This window comes from Rhea pennata, chromosome 2, assembly GCF_028389875.1.
Source record: "Rhea pennata isolate bPtePen1 chromosome 2, bPtePen1.pri, whole genome shotgun sequence".
NCBI classification, from domain to species: Eukaryota; Metazoa; Chordata; class Aves; order Rheiformes; family Rheidae; genus Rhea; species Rhea pennata.
The window spans coordinates 91,450,668-91,465,261 of NC_084664.1; the positions used below are offsets into that span (position 1 = coordinate 91,450,668).

Consider the following 14,594-nt stretch of genomic DNA (forward strand, 5'->3'; position numbering starts at 1 on the left):
AGCTTGGATGACTGAGGAGACCAGGAAGAATGAAAAGACAGCTGTGGGGAGAGGAATCAGCAGGCTAAAAACATTAAGCCTATCTGTCTCAGAATTGGTAATTAGAGCATTCTAGAATCAATGGCATTTGCACTGAATTCAGGAAAAAATTGATTTTTCTTCATCCAGTCATACTTAGGATCCCACAACTGAACTGGCTAATGAAATTCCCTCTCACAGTTAAAAATAAAAAAACAAAAAATATTGAATATGAATGTGAAAGAACGGCAATTTGATGTTTGTAATTATCGAGGTAAACTTCATGACCTGCTGAATGTATGCAATATGGACCCTGGATGGCATATATAAATCTGGCATGTTCAGAAAACAAGAGGTGGTATTTAGACTTCCTTTTGGTAGAGCAAGTCACCATACAGGGTCTCTACCATGGGCAACAAGGGGGCTTCAGTGAAAGGTAAGACTTTTGTGATTCTCTTGCTGTTAACTTTTATGCTTCTTTAAATTTAGATTGAATTAAGAAGCAACTGAAAGGTTTTAACTGTAGAAACTCAGGTCTTCCAGCCACCAGTAGTCAAAGAAGCTTTCAGTACTGGTGAAAGCTGCCTCCACCTCAAATGTTTAGTGTTCAAACTTTCAAATTAGAAGGCAGCTTGATCCCTTTTTCACACAGTCTTTGGTCTCCTAAGACTATCCTTGTGCTGATGAGTGTCACAAATAATTGGCTTGACAGAAGTGGCACCTGCACCCTAAGGGCTGGATCCAGACTGCTTTGCTACTGCCAGACACCACTGTGTAGCTGTCAGAAGACAACAACTGAGTCATTAGCCACAAAGTCCAGAAGTAGTTTAGTAACTTATAACTGAATGTTTTCAAAACCATTCTCAACTTCCTAAGCCAACAGGTCTCAGGTTTTCTTATTCATAGAATTATTCCCCAGAATACACTTTTAACTAAAGGACACTGAATGTACATTGTTTATGGGGAAGGAGAAGGGCTTCTTTTAATATGGTGTAAATAGGTGTACTTTTCTTAAAATGACAGCTATAAAGAAACCTATCACATGGTAACAGTAGGGAGGGCTCTGCTGATTTATGGAGTACATTTTAATTAAGCACTGATAATAAGTCTGCTCAATCAAAGCATATAGCAGGCCAATTTCCAGCACTGAAAACTCTAAGAATAGTATTCTTCAAATGAGTATGCTCATTTACCCAATATTGCTTTTAAAGGGTTGGGTTTTGTACATATTTTGTATTGGTGAATAGAAAACTTAACTATTAAGTTAATTTTAAATATGTGAGTTTTTGTCTTTTATAAGTCCCGTGTATCAGTTTCAGAAACTGAGGGAAAAAGTCAAATGTCCTCTCCTTTTTCTTAGCAATATGCAATGTAGGGTTAAACGCTAAAAAGTAAAGCAGCACAGCTGCTGGAAATCTTCTGAAGGAACTCCCAAGACAATCAAAACCTTAGGAGAGTGACCTAACCACCCTCCCACAAAATTAATTTAAACTCCAAATGTTTGCAAAGAAGAAAAGGGCCCATGGGAGGAGGAGGAGAAGGAAAAAAAGAAGAAGAAGAAGAAGAGGAGGAGAGAACAATCTACTTTCCAAACTTATATATCTGTGCAAATATAATTGTGTATCTATATTTACACAGTGAAGAAGTTTGATTTTTTTCATCCATTTATCACTATGTAATAAAGTCGAGCACAACAGTAAGAGATTGTTCTGAATATAGTATACTGTAACACAGGTAACTTTCTCCCCTCAACCTGCAATAGCCTCAGCTACATAACTAGGAGGAAGGAAGGAAGGGATAATAGAGTTATAGTGCTTTCCTCCTCCATCTATTTTCAGCAGCCAGTGCAAGGGGTACTCTGAGCCATGTCAGTGAGCACAGGAAACATCTTCCCACATTCTGATCAGTTACTTCTGGCCTTGCTAATTACTTCTAAATGCAGTATGTGTCAATGTGCTTCTGTTTTGGTATATGTTAAACCTGAATAGGTTTGTTGCTGGTGGTCCTTCTGGTGTCCAACATGTTCCTGACCAAGAAAGGAGTGATGTCCTTGCCAATCTGCCCCAATGGATCTGTCAGTTGCCAAGTCTCCCTTGGGGAACTTTTTGATCGGGCAGTTAAACTTTCACATTACATCCACTTCCTCTCTTCAGAAATATTCAATGAATTTGTAAGTACTCTGCCTTTTTTTAAGCACAAACATATGTTAACATATGAAATCCTTCAGTAATTTAACAAATATGACTGCTTTACAGAAGGCAATAGTCCCAATAGTGACCACATCTACTTATCATTTTGACCATTAAGATCCTCAACACTTCTATTACAAATATACCATTTTCCCATCATTCTTTATCTATGGGACAAGTTTTCCTTTGCTAGGTGCCATTTTCAATCTAAATGCTCGCTTGAATACTGAACACAGTAGTAGGCTCTCCCTACTCGGAATAAGAAAGGAAATGGTAGATGTAAAGGAAGAAAAAGGAGCCAATACTTTTGACCTTTATAGCATAAAAGCAATGATAAAAGCAACGGAACAACAATTACCTAATATACTATCTGAACTGCAGCTCTTCTTACTTACATTTCAATAATGCCTGTTCTTGCTGATCTGCAGGACGAACGCTATGCTCAGGGCCGGGGTTTTATTACAAAAGCTGTTAATGGCTGCCACACTTCCTCCCTAACCACTCCTGAAGACAAGGAGCAAGCTCAGCAGATTCACGTAAGTCCCGTTTCTAATGCATTCAGTGTGAGATAGAGGAGAAGGAAAAAGCAATAAAGAGGCAGCAAACAGAGAGAGGGAAATAGTTCATTCAAAATAAAAAAGCCAGGAAGAGGAAAGCACCAAAAACCAAGAAATGTTAACAACTGCTGATATTAAGTTACAAACTATAAAGATGTACATAAGTTCATCTTACGCTACAGACTCAGCACACTACAACATTTGAACTTTATTTTAAAACATCTAAGAAAATTATTAATAAACAAAAAAATAGATTGTCTTTATAGTGAATACTGTATATAGGTAGATGTCTTCCCAGTAACTGAAGGCACTAACATTACAAATAGATACTGAACAGATATTCTTGCGGTTACTAGTAGCTGAAAGTGGTCAAATCATCACCCAGGTACAGAGATTTTACTGTGGAATATCACAAACTACTTGTAAAGAGAAACATGCTACCTATGTCAATATAATAATGGTAAATAAATGAGGATAGTCTTGCTCAGTCTCTGCTCACAGACTGAAAATATTCTGGATGAAAAAGAAGTAAGCACATGTATGAATGGGAAAGTGCCAGAAATACTTTTTTTTTTTTTTTTTTTTTTTTTTTTTAAATCAGTTTCAAGGCAAAAATAGTCTTGCAACCCTGTTGCATCATCTTCTCAGTTTGTAGTTCAGAAATCCTCTTGGGTGTACTGGAATTCACAGTCCTGGGATCAGAACATAAGTCTGATAGAGTTAAGATCCATCCAGTGCATCTAGCAAAGAGGAAATGGTCAAAAAGTTCCATAGCTGTAAGCTTTTTGAATTTTTATTTGCCCACAAGAAAGAAACTTTTTAAAATGTTTCCAGAGAACTATCATTGGAGATGAGTTATATAGCAGTAATAAAAGCTACTAAGTAGTTTATAATAAGCATCTTCCATTTTTAAAAAGTATCATAGGACTTTAGAATGTTCATTAAAAAAATCAGATGAGCTTTTTTACAGAGATGAAACACAGTTGTATCCACTAGCTTGTAATGCGCAAAACCTTCAGTGATATTTTCCATTATATTATAGCTATCTGTGCTATTACAGTAAAACAGTTTGGTAAGAATGACCAATTTCAAAAATGCAATTGTGCAGAGGTATCCAAGACAGAAAAGTCATTTGAAAGAGGGTACAGTTAGTGGAAGGTCATGGAATAATTCCCCTGACACTACAGACACTGCTGTAAACCCCTCCTTGCACCTATAGCACATAGCCTTCCTGTTTTAACTGCCTCTTCTTAATGTGGATGAGCAGCATGAAGACCTGCTGAATTTAGTAGTGGGTGTACTGCGCTCCTGGAATGATCCTCTGATTCATCTGGCATCTGAAGTACAAAGAATCAAAGCAGCTCCAGACACCATCCTCTGGAAGGCTGTAGAGATTGAGGAACAAAATAAGCGACTTCTAGAAGGAATGGAGAAAATAGTTGGACGGGTAAGTACTAGGTCCTTAACAGTCTTCCAGCCTACTGCTGTAAGAAAGCCACATACAGTAGTAGGCTCTCCCTACTTGGAATAAGAAAGGAAATGGTAGATGTAAAAGAAGAAAAAGGAGCCAATTACAGACAACTGAATCTGAGAACATGTCAGCTGTAACTTTTTTTGGCATCTTATGATTTGTAAAGAGACCATGTGATGTGACTGGCATAGAATAATACAGCATAGTCCAGTCCTACTTTAATGGCAAGTATAGTTTGTATAGATGTATTTATACATGTCTGCATACACACAGGTATTGTGTATAGTTTTAAGAAATTGATAGAATGTTTAAAACTGTTCTTGAAGTCTGCCTATTGCAAAGATGTGGCATACAGCTAAGTAATCAAGGCAACTTTCACTTCTCTTTTCTCATGCTGGTTCCTCAGAACTCTGGCTCCGACTTGGTTCCCCACACTTTTGTAAGGTTAGACCACAGGGCTAACCTGATAAAACCCATACTCAAATACCCTTTGTTATCAGTAATTGATTGAAAGCTTTCCTGAATAAAAGCAGCTCTAGCTTGTTTATTTTTCAAGGGGCCTCTGGTAGACACTATATATCATTCTGTCAGTAAGCTAGATGTTAATAAGAGTTTCTGACTTTACTGGCTTTTGCTTAGGCTGTGAATAGTTGAACAGCATTATGAGTGCCACCATCACTCCATCTTCTACCTTCCACTGGCTCACATACGGTCTCTCTCTTTCTGGCATCTGTCTATTTACTCAGCAACTTTATCCCATCCAGGCCACAAAGGCATTTATCAGTGTAATCAAATACATCTCTACTCCATATCCAATTATAAAATCTTGCAGAAGGGGATCCAAGATAACAGTCAAGTGCTGGTACATACCTTGTCGCCACCTTCTCATTCAAATTATTTACAGAAGGGGTTTGGAGACAAGACTGGGAAATTCATTAATGTCAAACCATGGTTTTGAGTGACAGCAGGTCCATTGGTTCTTTTTCCAGTTGCTTAAAATGAGTGAGAGAGACTCCACAGATACTCTCCCATGTGTTTTCACAAAGTATAACTGGTGGGAAATAGGAAAGATTCACAAGTAGAAATTGGCACAGTTTTTCCTCATGCTATGAAAGGTAGATTTCTACAATTTGAGAAAATGAATGATTGCCTCTTTCAAATGAAAAGACCTAAAACCAACATTCATCTCAGATTCTACCCAATTACATGAGTTCCTACATGTAGCTTTTTAGCATTAGAGGTGACTGTGTTTTTTTTCTTTTTTTTTTTTTTTTTTATGAAATACAACATGAAGATGTACTGTTTGAAGATGTCTGGTGACATGTTCTTGAAGCTGCCCATACCAGAGATATTATCTAAGAGATAGGCTGAAGATACACACAAATTTCTGAGAAAAAAAGTGCTTACAAAGATTCTAAGGTGGAAGGAACCAAAAAGAAATGTCACTAATAAGTCAATACATGATGGAAGGTTTGATTTCTCTGCAAAGTCAGATTCCACTAAATATTAACAAAAAGATTGGATCTATTAAAACACTACTGGTGTTGTTAAGCACCTTGCATATTATAGGGAAGTAAACTGGAAAATCTCATAGAGGTCCACTCAAAATCATTATGAGGGTATACAACATTGTACTGGAAAGCTGTAACAGACAATAACTGACAAGCTATAGGCTACTAATTAACATTCCTCAAGGATGGCATTTCTTAATATTCCATTTTACCTCCAGTCAGTTTCATTAGTACAATGTCATTTTGTGTCTTTAGGTTCATCCTGGTGACATAGGCAATGAAATCTACTCTCAGTGGGCAGGCCTTCCATCCCTGCAGCTTGCTGATGAGGACTCCCGACTCTTTGCCTTTTACAATCTGCTGCATTGCCTCCGCAGAGATTCCCACAAAATTGACAACTATCTGAAGCTTCTGAAGTGCCGCCTAATCCATGACAGCAATTGCTAAGCACTCACAGGCCTAATCACCTACTGAAATCATTCAACACAGCCCTCTAGTTCCTTTGTCACTTTTCAATGGAAACTTTACAAAAAGTCACACTATCCTGTATCAGAATTATCAGTAACTTTCAAGCATGTTTGTGCAAATTCTGCTGCAACCATTAGCAACCATTCACCTTGGTGTTTTAAAATGTTATAAATTACTTGTATCACAAGGATACACTTTTCTATCTAATCACTTCGCCTAGTAGCTTTACAGTGATAACCAGATCATGCAGATGCAAATAAAAATATTACTAAATCCAAAATGCATAAATCTGAGTGATATCAGTGCATAAAATAGCTAGTATGGCTTCTATCTTTAGCAGCAGCTTCTCCTTTTAAATCTCAAGCTTCAGTTACTGATATATGACAGAATTTCAGGCTTCCATTGCTCCCTCTCCAAAAAAGCACACTAAAAAAGGAGGGGCATCAAAAAGCAGATTAAGCATCTATTACACTAAATTATCCTAAACTAAAAGTATGGTTTGAAATCCAATCTACCTTGCTTAGATGCTTTATTCAGGTAAAAAAATTTTCTGAGTAGGGTAGGGAAAGGTAAGAAATTCAGTCTAACATAGCTACTGATTACCCATACAGTCTATGAAGAGAAAAGACACATCTGGAACTTTAAGGACACTTGCTGCGGTACTTCCATTTCTTTATTGACTGGAAAAGTCAGTAGAAAAAGTTGGGAAACTTAGGCAGTTCCAAGGAAAATTCAGTACCCTTCAGGCAACTATCTCAGAGTAAAACAATCAATAGTTTCCAGTAGGACACAATAGTAAGTACAGGTCATCCACTCAGGATAATATCCACTACACTTGACATTCCCCACAAATCATGTCATGGTTGCAGTTACTCACACAACAAATAAGCAGTCACATGGAAGCTGGAGCCACTGGCCGTGTCTACATACTATCTTTGTAAGTCATACACAAACAAGGCCCAGGGTTCATCTCATAGTTTCAGTAAAGAGGAGCTTAAATTAGATCAGCTCCTCAGGGATTTGGCTTCTCACTAGACAAGCCAGCTGGGTCACTCCAGAGCTGAGCCAACTTGGTGGAAGACTGAAAAACCATGAGTACAGCTTTAAGGACTTAAGATCCAAACTACCATGATGGAATAAGCACATCTGTAACAGGTATTCACTTAAGCGATGAGACACTACCAATTGCCAGGAAGGTCTCTTTTCAATCATTCTATGTGAGATGTAATGATTTGCATTTCTCATTATATATACTATGGTCTGTGACTCCTCAGCTATTGATTACCTCAGATTTCATTTGGATAAGTATAAACTGAACCCATTTTCAACGTATATAAAATCACCTGTACAGCAAACAAATTCCTTGTTAGACAGTTAGATAGTTGTCAGCTTTCACGAACCTGGCAATTTTCATGAACTCTGAAATACACAAAATTTGATGCATATGCAACAGCAGTTTAACAACACACAGCTGTATGGCAGCATAATTAAGGAAGCAAATGGGTAAAATTTACTAAGCAATATGCAAGTGCCCAGACTAGAATTTAATCTGATCATAATATCCCTTTTAAAAATGCTGGGGGGGGGGGGGCATTTTAAAGGGCAGAAAAAAGGAGCAAAATATCTCCATAATTATCACAAGTGTTCAGAATTTCAATGTGAGATCTTAGTCGAAAGAAAATACGGTCTGTTTTGTACTGAGCTGGAAAAAAGGTTATATCTGAGTTAATGCCCATGTCAGAATCCTCCCTTCAATATGATGAGCACACTCCTCATTAATTAATCATACCAAAATTGAAAGCTATATCACTATTGACCCACATAGATGTGGAATTCAAAAGCAACCTGATTAACAGGGCAGACATTTACAATCTTACAATGACACAACTAGATCTAAAGCAACAACTTTTATTAACTGCTTAAAAATTGCCATACCTAAACAATTGCTTAAAAGCATGCACTGGCTTCACTGTAGTTTGGTTTAGCACATCTATTAGTTTTTAATCTCTTAAGGAAGGAGAGAAGAGAGTGACAAAAGATTTTAAACAACTGAAAAGCTATCTGTTTTGCAGCTGTTTAGTTAAAGGGATATTTAAAACTGGTTAATATTCTGAGTCATCACAGCTGTCATAGAAACAGAAAGATACAGAATACCATGAGCAAATTCAAATGTGTACCTGTGCTGTCAAGTGTCCTGGCATGAACAGTACATTCAAGATGCAGTTGCTATCCTGAACGTTCACGTCACAATATAGATGCTTGCTCTTTTTTTTCTATTACTAAAAATAAGAACAATACATCCTTATGTCACTAGTATTTTGTTAATTATTACATGTTCAGAAGCAACTGAGCAACTATTGTCTTTTAACCAAGAAAAACAGTTATGCAGCTAATCTCTTATCTTTTCACAATCCTGAATTAAAAACAGGTATGTTCTTTCAAAATGAAAGCAGCAAGGATCAGTTAAAAAGGTTCAGCAACTTTCAGCTCCAGATTTTCAGCACTCAAAATGGCTATTTTTCTGATTGTATATGCAATATCCAAATTGGCTGTATTTAAATGTCTGCCAGTTTATCTGTTTCTGTTTGTTTCGGATGCCTTAGTGAAAGAAGCAATGGAAAGGAAAGGTCCACATTGCTGAAATACAGGCCCAATTCTTCCTTTAAAAATGATATTTAAGCTTCTAGATGTGGCACTACATTTAGGATAAGACCTTGTGACACCAAATCTAAATGGCATCAAGGTCAACCCAATTCATTCTTGGGAAAATTTATTAGTGAACAAAACAAAGCAATAGCGGTACCCAGAAGAAAACTCTAGCTTCCTATTTGTGACTTGCATTTAAAATCTAGGACTCTATCCAACCTTAAGAGGAAGTAGAAAGAATTTTGAAGGTAATTTTAAAATCAAGAAGGGAAGCTGTTCCTGACAACACGTCATTTGTAATCAACTGCTTAACTAGTAATGTGATAATCTCTCTGCCATCCTTTTTTTTTCTTTTGTAGTCCTGCAAAAAGCCTCCAACAACTGTTGCACTCTTTCTACAGAAAAGAAACAAAGAAAAAAAAAGACCATGACTTGGCAGCTGGCACCTCATCCAATGCACTTTGCCATTATAATATTGTTTCAAAGGCAATCCGCAATTCTAGTAACAAGGGATACAATGTGGAAATCACACACAATGTATAAGCTTAATTTCTGAACAACAGGGATGACCCCAAGGGCAACATTTTTTAAATACAAAACATTTTGTTATAAATTTTTTAAAAAGCATTATCACAAGCAACAAATGTATGTCAGAGATGTAACCACAGTAATCATGCTTACCTATGTATCTGTACATGATAGAAACCAAATACTAGCAACATGCAAGGGAAGAATTTTACAGATTTGCACATTCCCATAGAAATTATTGGGTTTACTGATCTGTAAAGCTGTTCACACTTACGAATTTCTGTGATCAAACTCATAACTATCTGTGATTGTAAATTACTTGGGTAAATCCTGAAGATTAAAGCTGACTCTCAATGTTCAATTCAATTGAAATTGAGGCCTGACTATCTATAAACTTCTATTAGCACTAAAAAGAGGTATTCAAATAGTTTTAAGTCGTAACAACAACTTTCTCAAATATTTTATGCTGATATCCATCTTCAGAAATAAGGCTAAGTTCAAGTAAATATTAGTTCTTGAAATCTTTAGGAATTTCAGCCTTGCTTTTTCAACTTTCTTTTCTGAAGAATTCAATGAAAGTGGTATAACCAAATCACAAATAATAGTGAGTATATGCACCTGTGCAGATCAGGAAAATCCTTGTTCCTACTCACTCCACTTCAAAGCTATTCTTACTTACAAGTTACAATGACTATCAGATATTTCAATAATATCTATAATCATTGGGATTTTAAGGCTATGTTTTGAGACATTCCCCATAACTGAACATATATGTGTGTGTGTGTGTGTGTGTGTGTGTGTGTGTGTGTGTACGTATAAATATATAAGCATATTTTCTGGTAGTGATTTTTCATTCCTTTTCATTTATTCAACTAAAAGGAGGAAATGAAAACAGTGCCTGATGTACTCTGAACTACATCTTTTTTCTTGCAGGTACAAGCAGTTTCAAGTACAAGTTTCATCTTTGATGAAAAGGGTCCGTAGACTTCACCTATTTTCTCTGGGTTCCCCCCCTCTAAAATTCCCAGAGACATATTTTATGAAGCACATAGGAAATACGCTGACATTTCAAGGAGTAATACGTAAGTCACCTAATCAAACTATAATTTTATTATGAGTTTTTCTTATATCCCAGATTATCTTCTGGAGCTGGGGGTAACTGTTGGTTATTACATCACTAAGTCTCTCTTGTACTACTTTTGTCCTCTTTGGTCATCCAAGAAGCACTAGAATTTCATGATCATACTCTGTTGTTGTGGGGAGAATAAGTTGTGATGGCATCCTACTTTCTAACTCATGTCTTCTGAAAGAGAATTACCGGGTGCTATCACTCTCCTCCCCCATCCCTTTCCTTCTGGAGTAGTTCTGAAGTTTTCTTGTTGAATAGTAATATTTTATACCAGTACTGGCCAATCAGCATCTTCCTATTTTCCTCCTTTAGTATACAGTGTGATGCTAACAAAGTAAGCAAAAAGAGGTTACAGAAATACTGCCAGTGTCACAGAAGCACTTGGCCCTGGCTGAAGAACCAATGTACAGGTAGATTAATGTTCATTTCTATAGTTACTTTTGACACTGACTCCCACTAAAAATCCCATTTCTCCTGTTCTTTGGATAGGACCTTTTACTGGAAATTCTTGTATTTCACAACCATCCAAGCAACAATGACATAGACAGCAGTCAAAATCTGTTAAAGAATAACACTTTTTACAAGTGCTTTTTTTACATTTCATCCAGTCTGCAGAAGGCATTTTACCAAGCATAAAAATGTATTGTATTTACTGACACTATCTAATAGTAGTAGTACCTCAAAAATTCACTTTACCTGTCAAACATTGCCACACTAATTATGGGAACACTTTTCCTTTTTTTTTAATAAATGATAGGGTTCATTACACTGAAGAGTTCAGATCACTTATTAAATCACACGAATGACAATGTGAGTCATCAAAAATGTTAAGATCACTCACTCTAGCATATCAAAGCAGCTATAAAACTCAAATCAATGTACCATACACCACACGCTGTAACAAGGGAGTTCACAGAATACAAAATAGCTAACATGCATGTATACTCAGTGAATGGTAATTAGTGTGCTAAATGAGTCATTGATTCTAAAAATATTCCCTTTTACTGATACAACTTTTCACTATCAACTTCTGAGTATCCCCCTGCAGATTTCAGTATCAAATGAATAAAAGGTTAATACAGAACACTATGATTTATTACAATATTATCAGAATGCCTAGACCCATACTCATCAACCAGGTCACTATTATATTGTACACTAGCACACAAAAAAAGAAACAGTGAGGCCCCTGTTCTGCTTACTTGCAATTTGAGTAAGTAGGAATAAGAGGTTTACTAAGTGTGGTAGCTAGCATAGCTTATCTCTCTGTCATTCTTTTCACTGTGTTACTGAGGTAGAAATAATTCCTGAAATATATATTTAGATATTACTGTTCTTGCCATCACTGACTTCATGTTTGTAAGCACTGTGCATGGCTTGCAGGATTAGGCCAATAATCAGACATAACAATAGACTCCTTTAGCCAAAAGATTGAAATAATGATAATCTTCCCCAGGAGCCACTCTTGGGAGATTTCCAGCCTGATTTCACAGACAAAAATAGTTCATATAGCTCAAATAAGTCTCTGAGCCTTTTGATGATTATCCAAGCTTAACTGAAACCTCAGAACCTTTGGGATGTTCCAACATCCTGGACCTATAGTAAGTGTACTATAACTTAACATGACAAAGGCTACTTAAATTAATTTGATTTGTATGGTATCTTCATGGGAAATAGGCAATAGAGACCATGGTTCCTCATGTCAAAGCTATTCCAATAAGCAATTCAGCAATTCCTTAAAGTGACTTTGTACTATTTGCAAGGAATCTGCTCTTGTGTGTCCCTCTTGCATCAAAGTGAAAAAGTAAAAAAAAAAAAAAAAAAAAAAAAAAAAAAAAAAGTAGGATTCTGTTCTTTACCATGCTGTAGTAGAAAATGCTTTATCGTATTAGAAAATTCTCTCATGCTCTCTCAAAGGCCATGTGAAGGAAGAAAGTGCAACGCACAGACTGAGTTTATTGAGAGATTAGCTTTTGATAGATGGGGCTATGAAAAATGTACAGCAAAAGCATCAGAAATGGTTTGCAAGAAGGTTAGGCTATCTATTTATTTTTATTTTCACTAGAGATTCCATCTAAGTTAAAGTAGGATTTAGCTGAATGTAAGATATAAAGAGACTCACATACAAAAACAAATCCTGAAGCTTTCTATATAGCGGTAGATCGTGCCATTATTCTGGGAAAGATGTTTTCTATCCCCTAAACATCTCTGCTTGTGCCCATCATCACTTACAAAAAAAGGTTCACTACTACTCCTGGGGGGAAAACTTACTGGTATAGTTATTTATATTACGCATGTCATCTTGGAATCGAGTATTACATACCTGCTATAGCGTCTTTATCAAAGGCATTATGAATTCTGTCTTCACCTAAATTAAGGATAATGTCATGGCTTAATTCTGACTGGAGATGAAAGCAGAGCTGTAAAAGGATAACGCTACAGTCTTGGACATACAAAATACATATTTCAGAGAGATGGTCAAGAAATGGCCCCGGTATTCTCCCTCAAAGCACACAGTGAAAGATGGTTTTGATGGAGTTCTAACCATAAAACAAACCAGCAAGATGCTTTTTTAACTGCTGTCTTATAAGTTCAGCTCATTTTAAAATCTGAGGGACTGGATTCATAGCCTCATGCTAAGCATCCTTGATTAATTGTAACATCCTATAGCTGGCACCCTCTAATAAAATGCAAAGAGGCAAAGAGGGGTTTGTCAGTGTCTGAATGCATGCTGTGCGCTCCTCCTGTCTGTTTTAAAGCTGCTATGGCTTCTTCTCAATGACACAATCTCCAGAAAGGTAGTTATTTGCTTGAAATATGTTTGGCATAAACATAACTCTGTTTCAGTTACCTTCATGTTTAGAAGTTACCTTCATGGATGTATTACTTAAAATCAAGCTTGCAGTGTTTGCTCTATCCTCTGGTTACTAATGTGACCCCTCCCCTAGCAGCTGCAGTTGAACTGTGCAATAACATATGCACATCTTTTTCCAGTGAAGCATACTTGTGTCTTTTTTTTTCCTGTGAGATAAGGAGAAAGTCCATCATTTTTGCTTTCTTACAGCACTGTGTTTTAGTTTACAGCAATAATATAAATCAATTTTTTTTAATTACTTGGAAGTTCAACACATTCAAACCACAGCACTGCAATTGCCACAACACCGCAAAGCTTAAGCCTATAGCACAATATGGAACCAATGTTAAAACTAGATGCCGATCAAGGCTACAAGACAAAATATTTAACTGTATCCAGGACAAACTTTATATAAATTAAGCCTTATTAAAGATTTATATTATGGAAAAGGGAGGCTTTCAAAAGGTTGTATAAAAAGAGTTCCTGCTTTTAAAACTTAATCTGTATTAATGTAACCAGTAAGCTGAGAATATTTTTAAAAACAAAGAACAATATCACATTCCTTCTGTATATACTGAAGGCATAAAAAAAGTGTAATAGATTTATACACCTTTCCTAGAACTACTCACAAACAGATAGATATTCTGAAAACAATCTTTCTGTTATGAACGTCTTAAGAAACGGTTTTTGACATTTCCCATCTCTTTTCAATTAAAAAAAACAAGACTGCAGCATCTCACTTCAAAAAAACAGGAGAGAAAGGTATCTGTAAAAATATGTTCTATTTGATTTTTTTTTTCATATGCAATGAACAGGTAGTAGAAAAGTTGTCATTTAACCAAAAAAAAAATCATTTTGCATTAACATTCCCCTCCCTCAAAATATGGTGACATTCTAAGTCAATCAAATGAACAGATTCATTTTTCCCGAAATACTGATTGAAACCAAGTCTGAGTAAACAATTTTCAAAAAGAAAGACAAAGATTTTAGTGAAATTGCCATTTTACCAGTTAAGAAACTGTGTTTTTTCACCAAACTTTCTCTCATGAGAGAATTCACCTTGTGCAGGGATCTACATAAACTCATAATTTTAATAATGGTTCAAGAAACATTCTTCAGTGAAAAAAAAAGGGACTAAAAACCAATCTGAATGCCTCGGAGAAGAAATAGCCCACAGGGGTGCCAATATCACCATGTGTTATGCAAAAGATTTTGAGGCAAGT

General features: G+C 36.2%; 1 protein-coding gene across 1 annotated transcript; it reads left to right on the forward strand.

Annotated features, from left to right (window-relative positions):
* Nucleotides 1-423: 423 nt before the first annotated feature.
* Nucleotides 424-6,193, forward strand: PRL (prolactin). The gene is made up of 5 exons (XM_062568031.1): nt 424-454; nt 2,007-2,188; nt 2,636-2,743; nt 4,032-4,211; nt 6,002-6,193. Exons 1-5 carry the CDS (start codon nt 427-429, stop codon nt 6,191-6,193), a joined length of 690 nt encoding a protein of 229 aa, XP_062424015.1. The 5' UTR covers nt 424-426.
* Nucleotides 6,194-14,594: the final 8,401 nt, after the last annotated feature.

What these genes read in the sequence shown, in the direction of transcription:
- PRL (XM_062568031.1), top strand. Translation starts at nt 427, where the DNA reads ATGGGCAACAAGGGGGCTTCAGTGAAAG. An exon ending in CAAGGGGGCTTCAGTGAAAG is followed by an intron (nt 455 to 2,006) that starts GTAAGACTTTTG and finishes AAACCTGAATAG; the next exon opens with GTTTGTTGCTGGTGGTCCTT. An exon ending in CAGAAATATTCAATGAATTT is followed by an intron (nt 2,189 to 2,635) that starts GTAAGTACTCTG and finishes GCTGATCTGCAG; the next exon opens with GACGAACGCTATGCTCAGGG.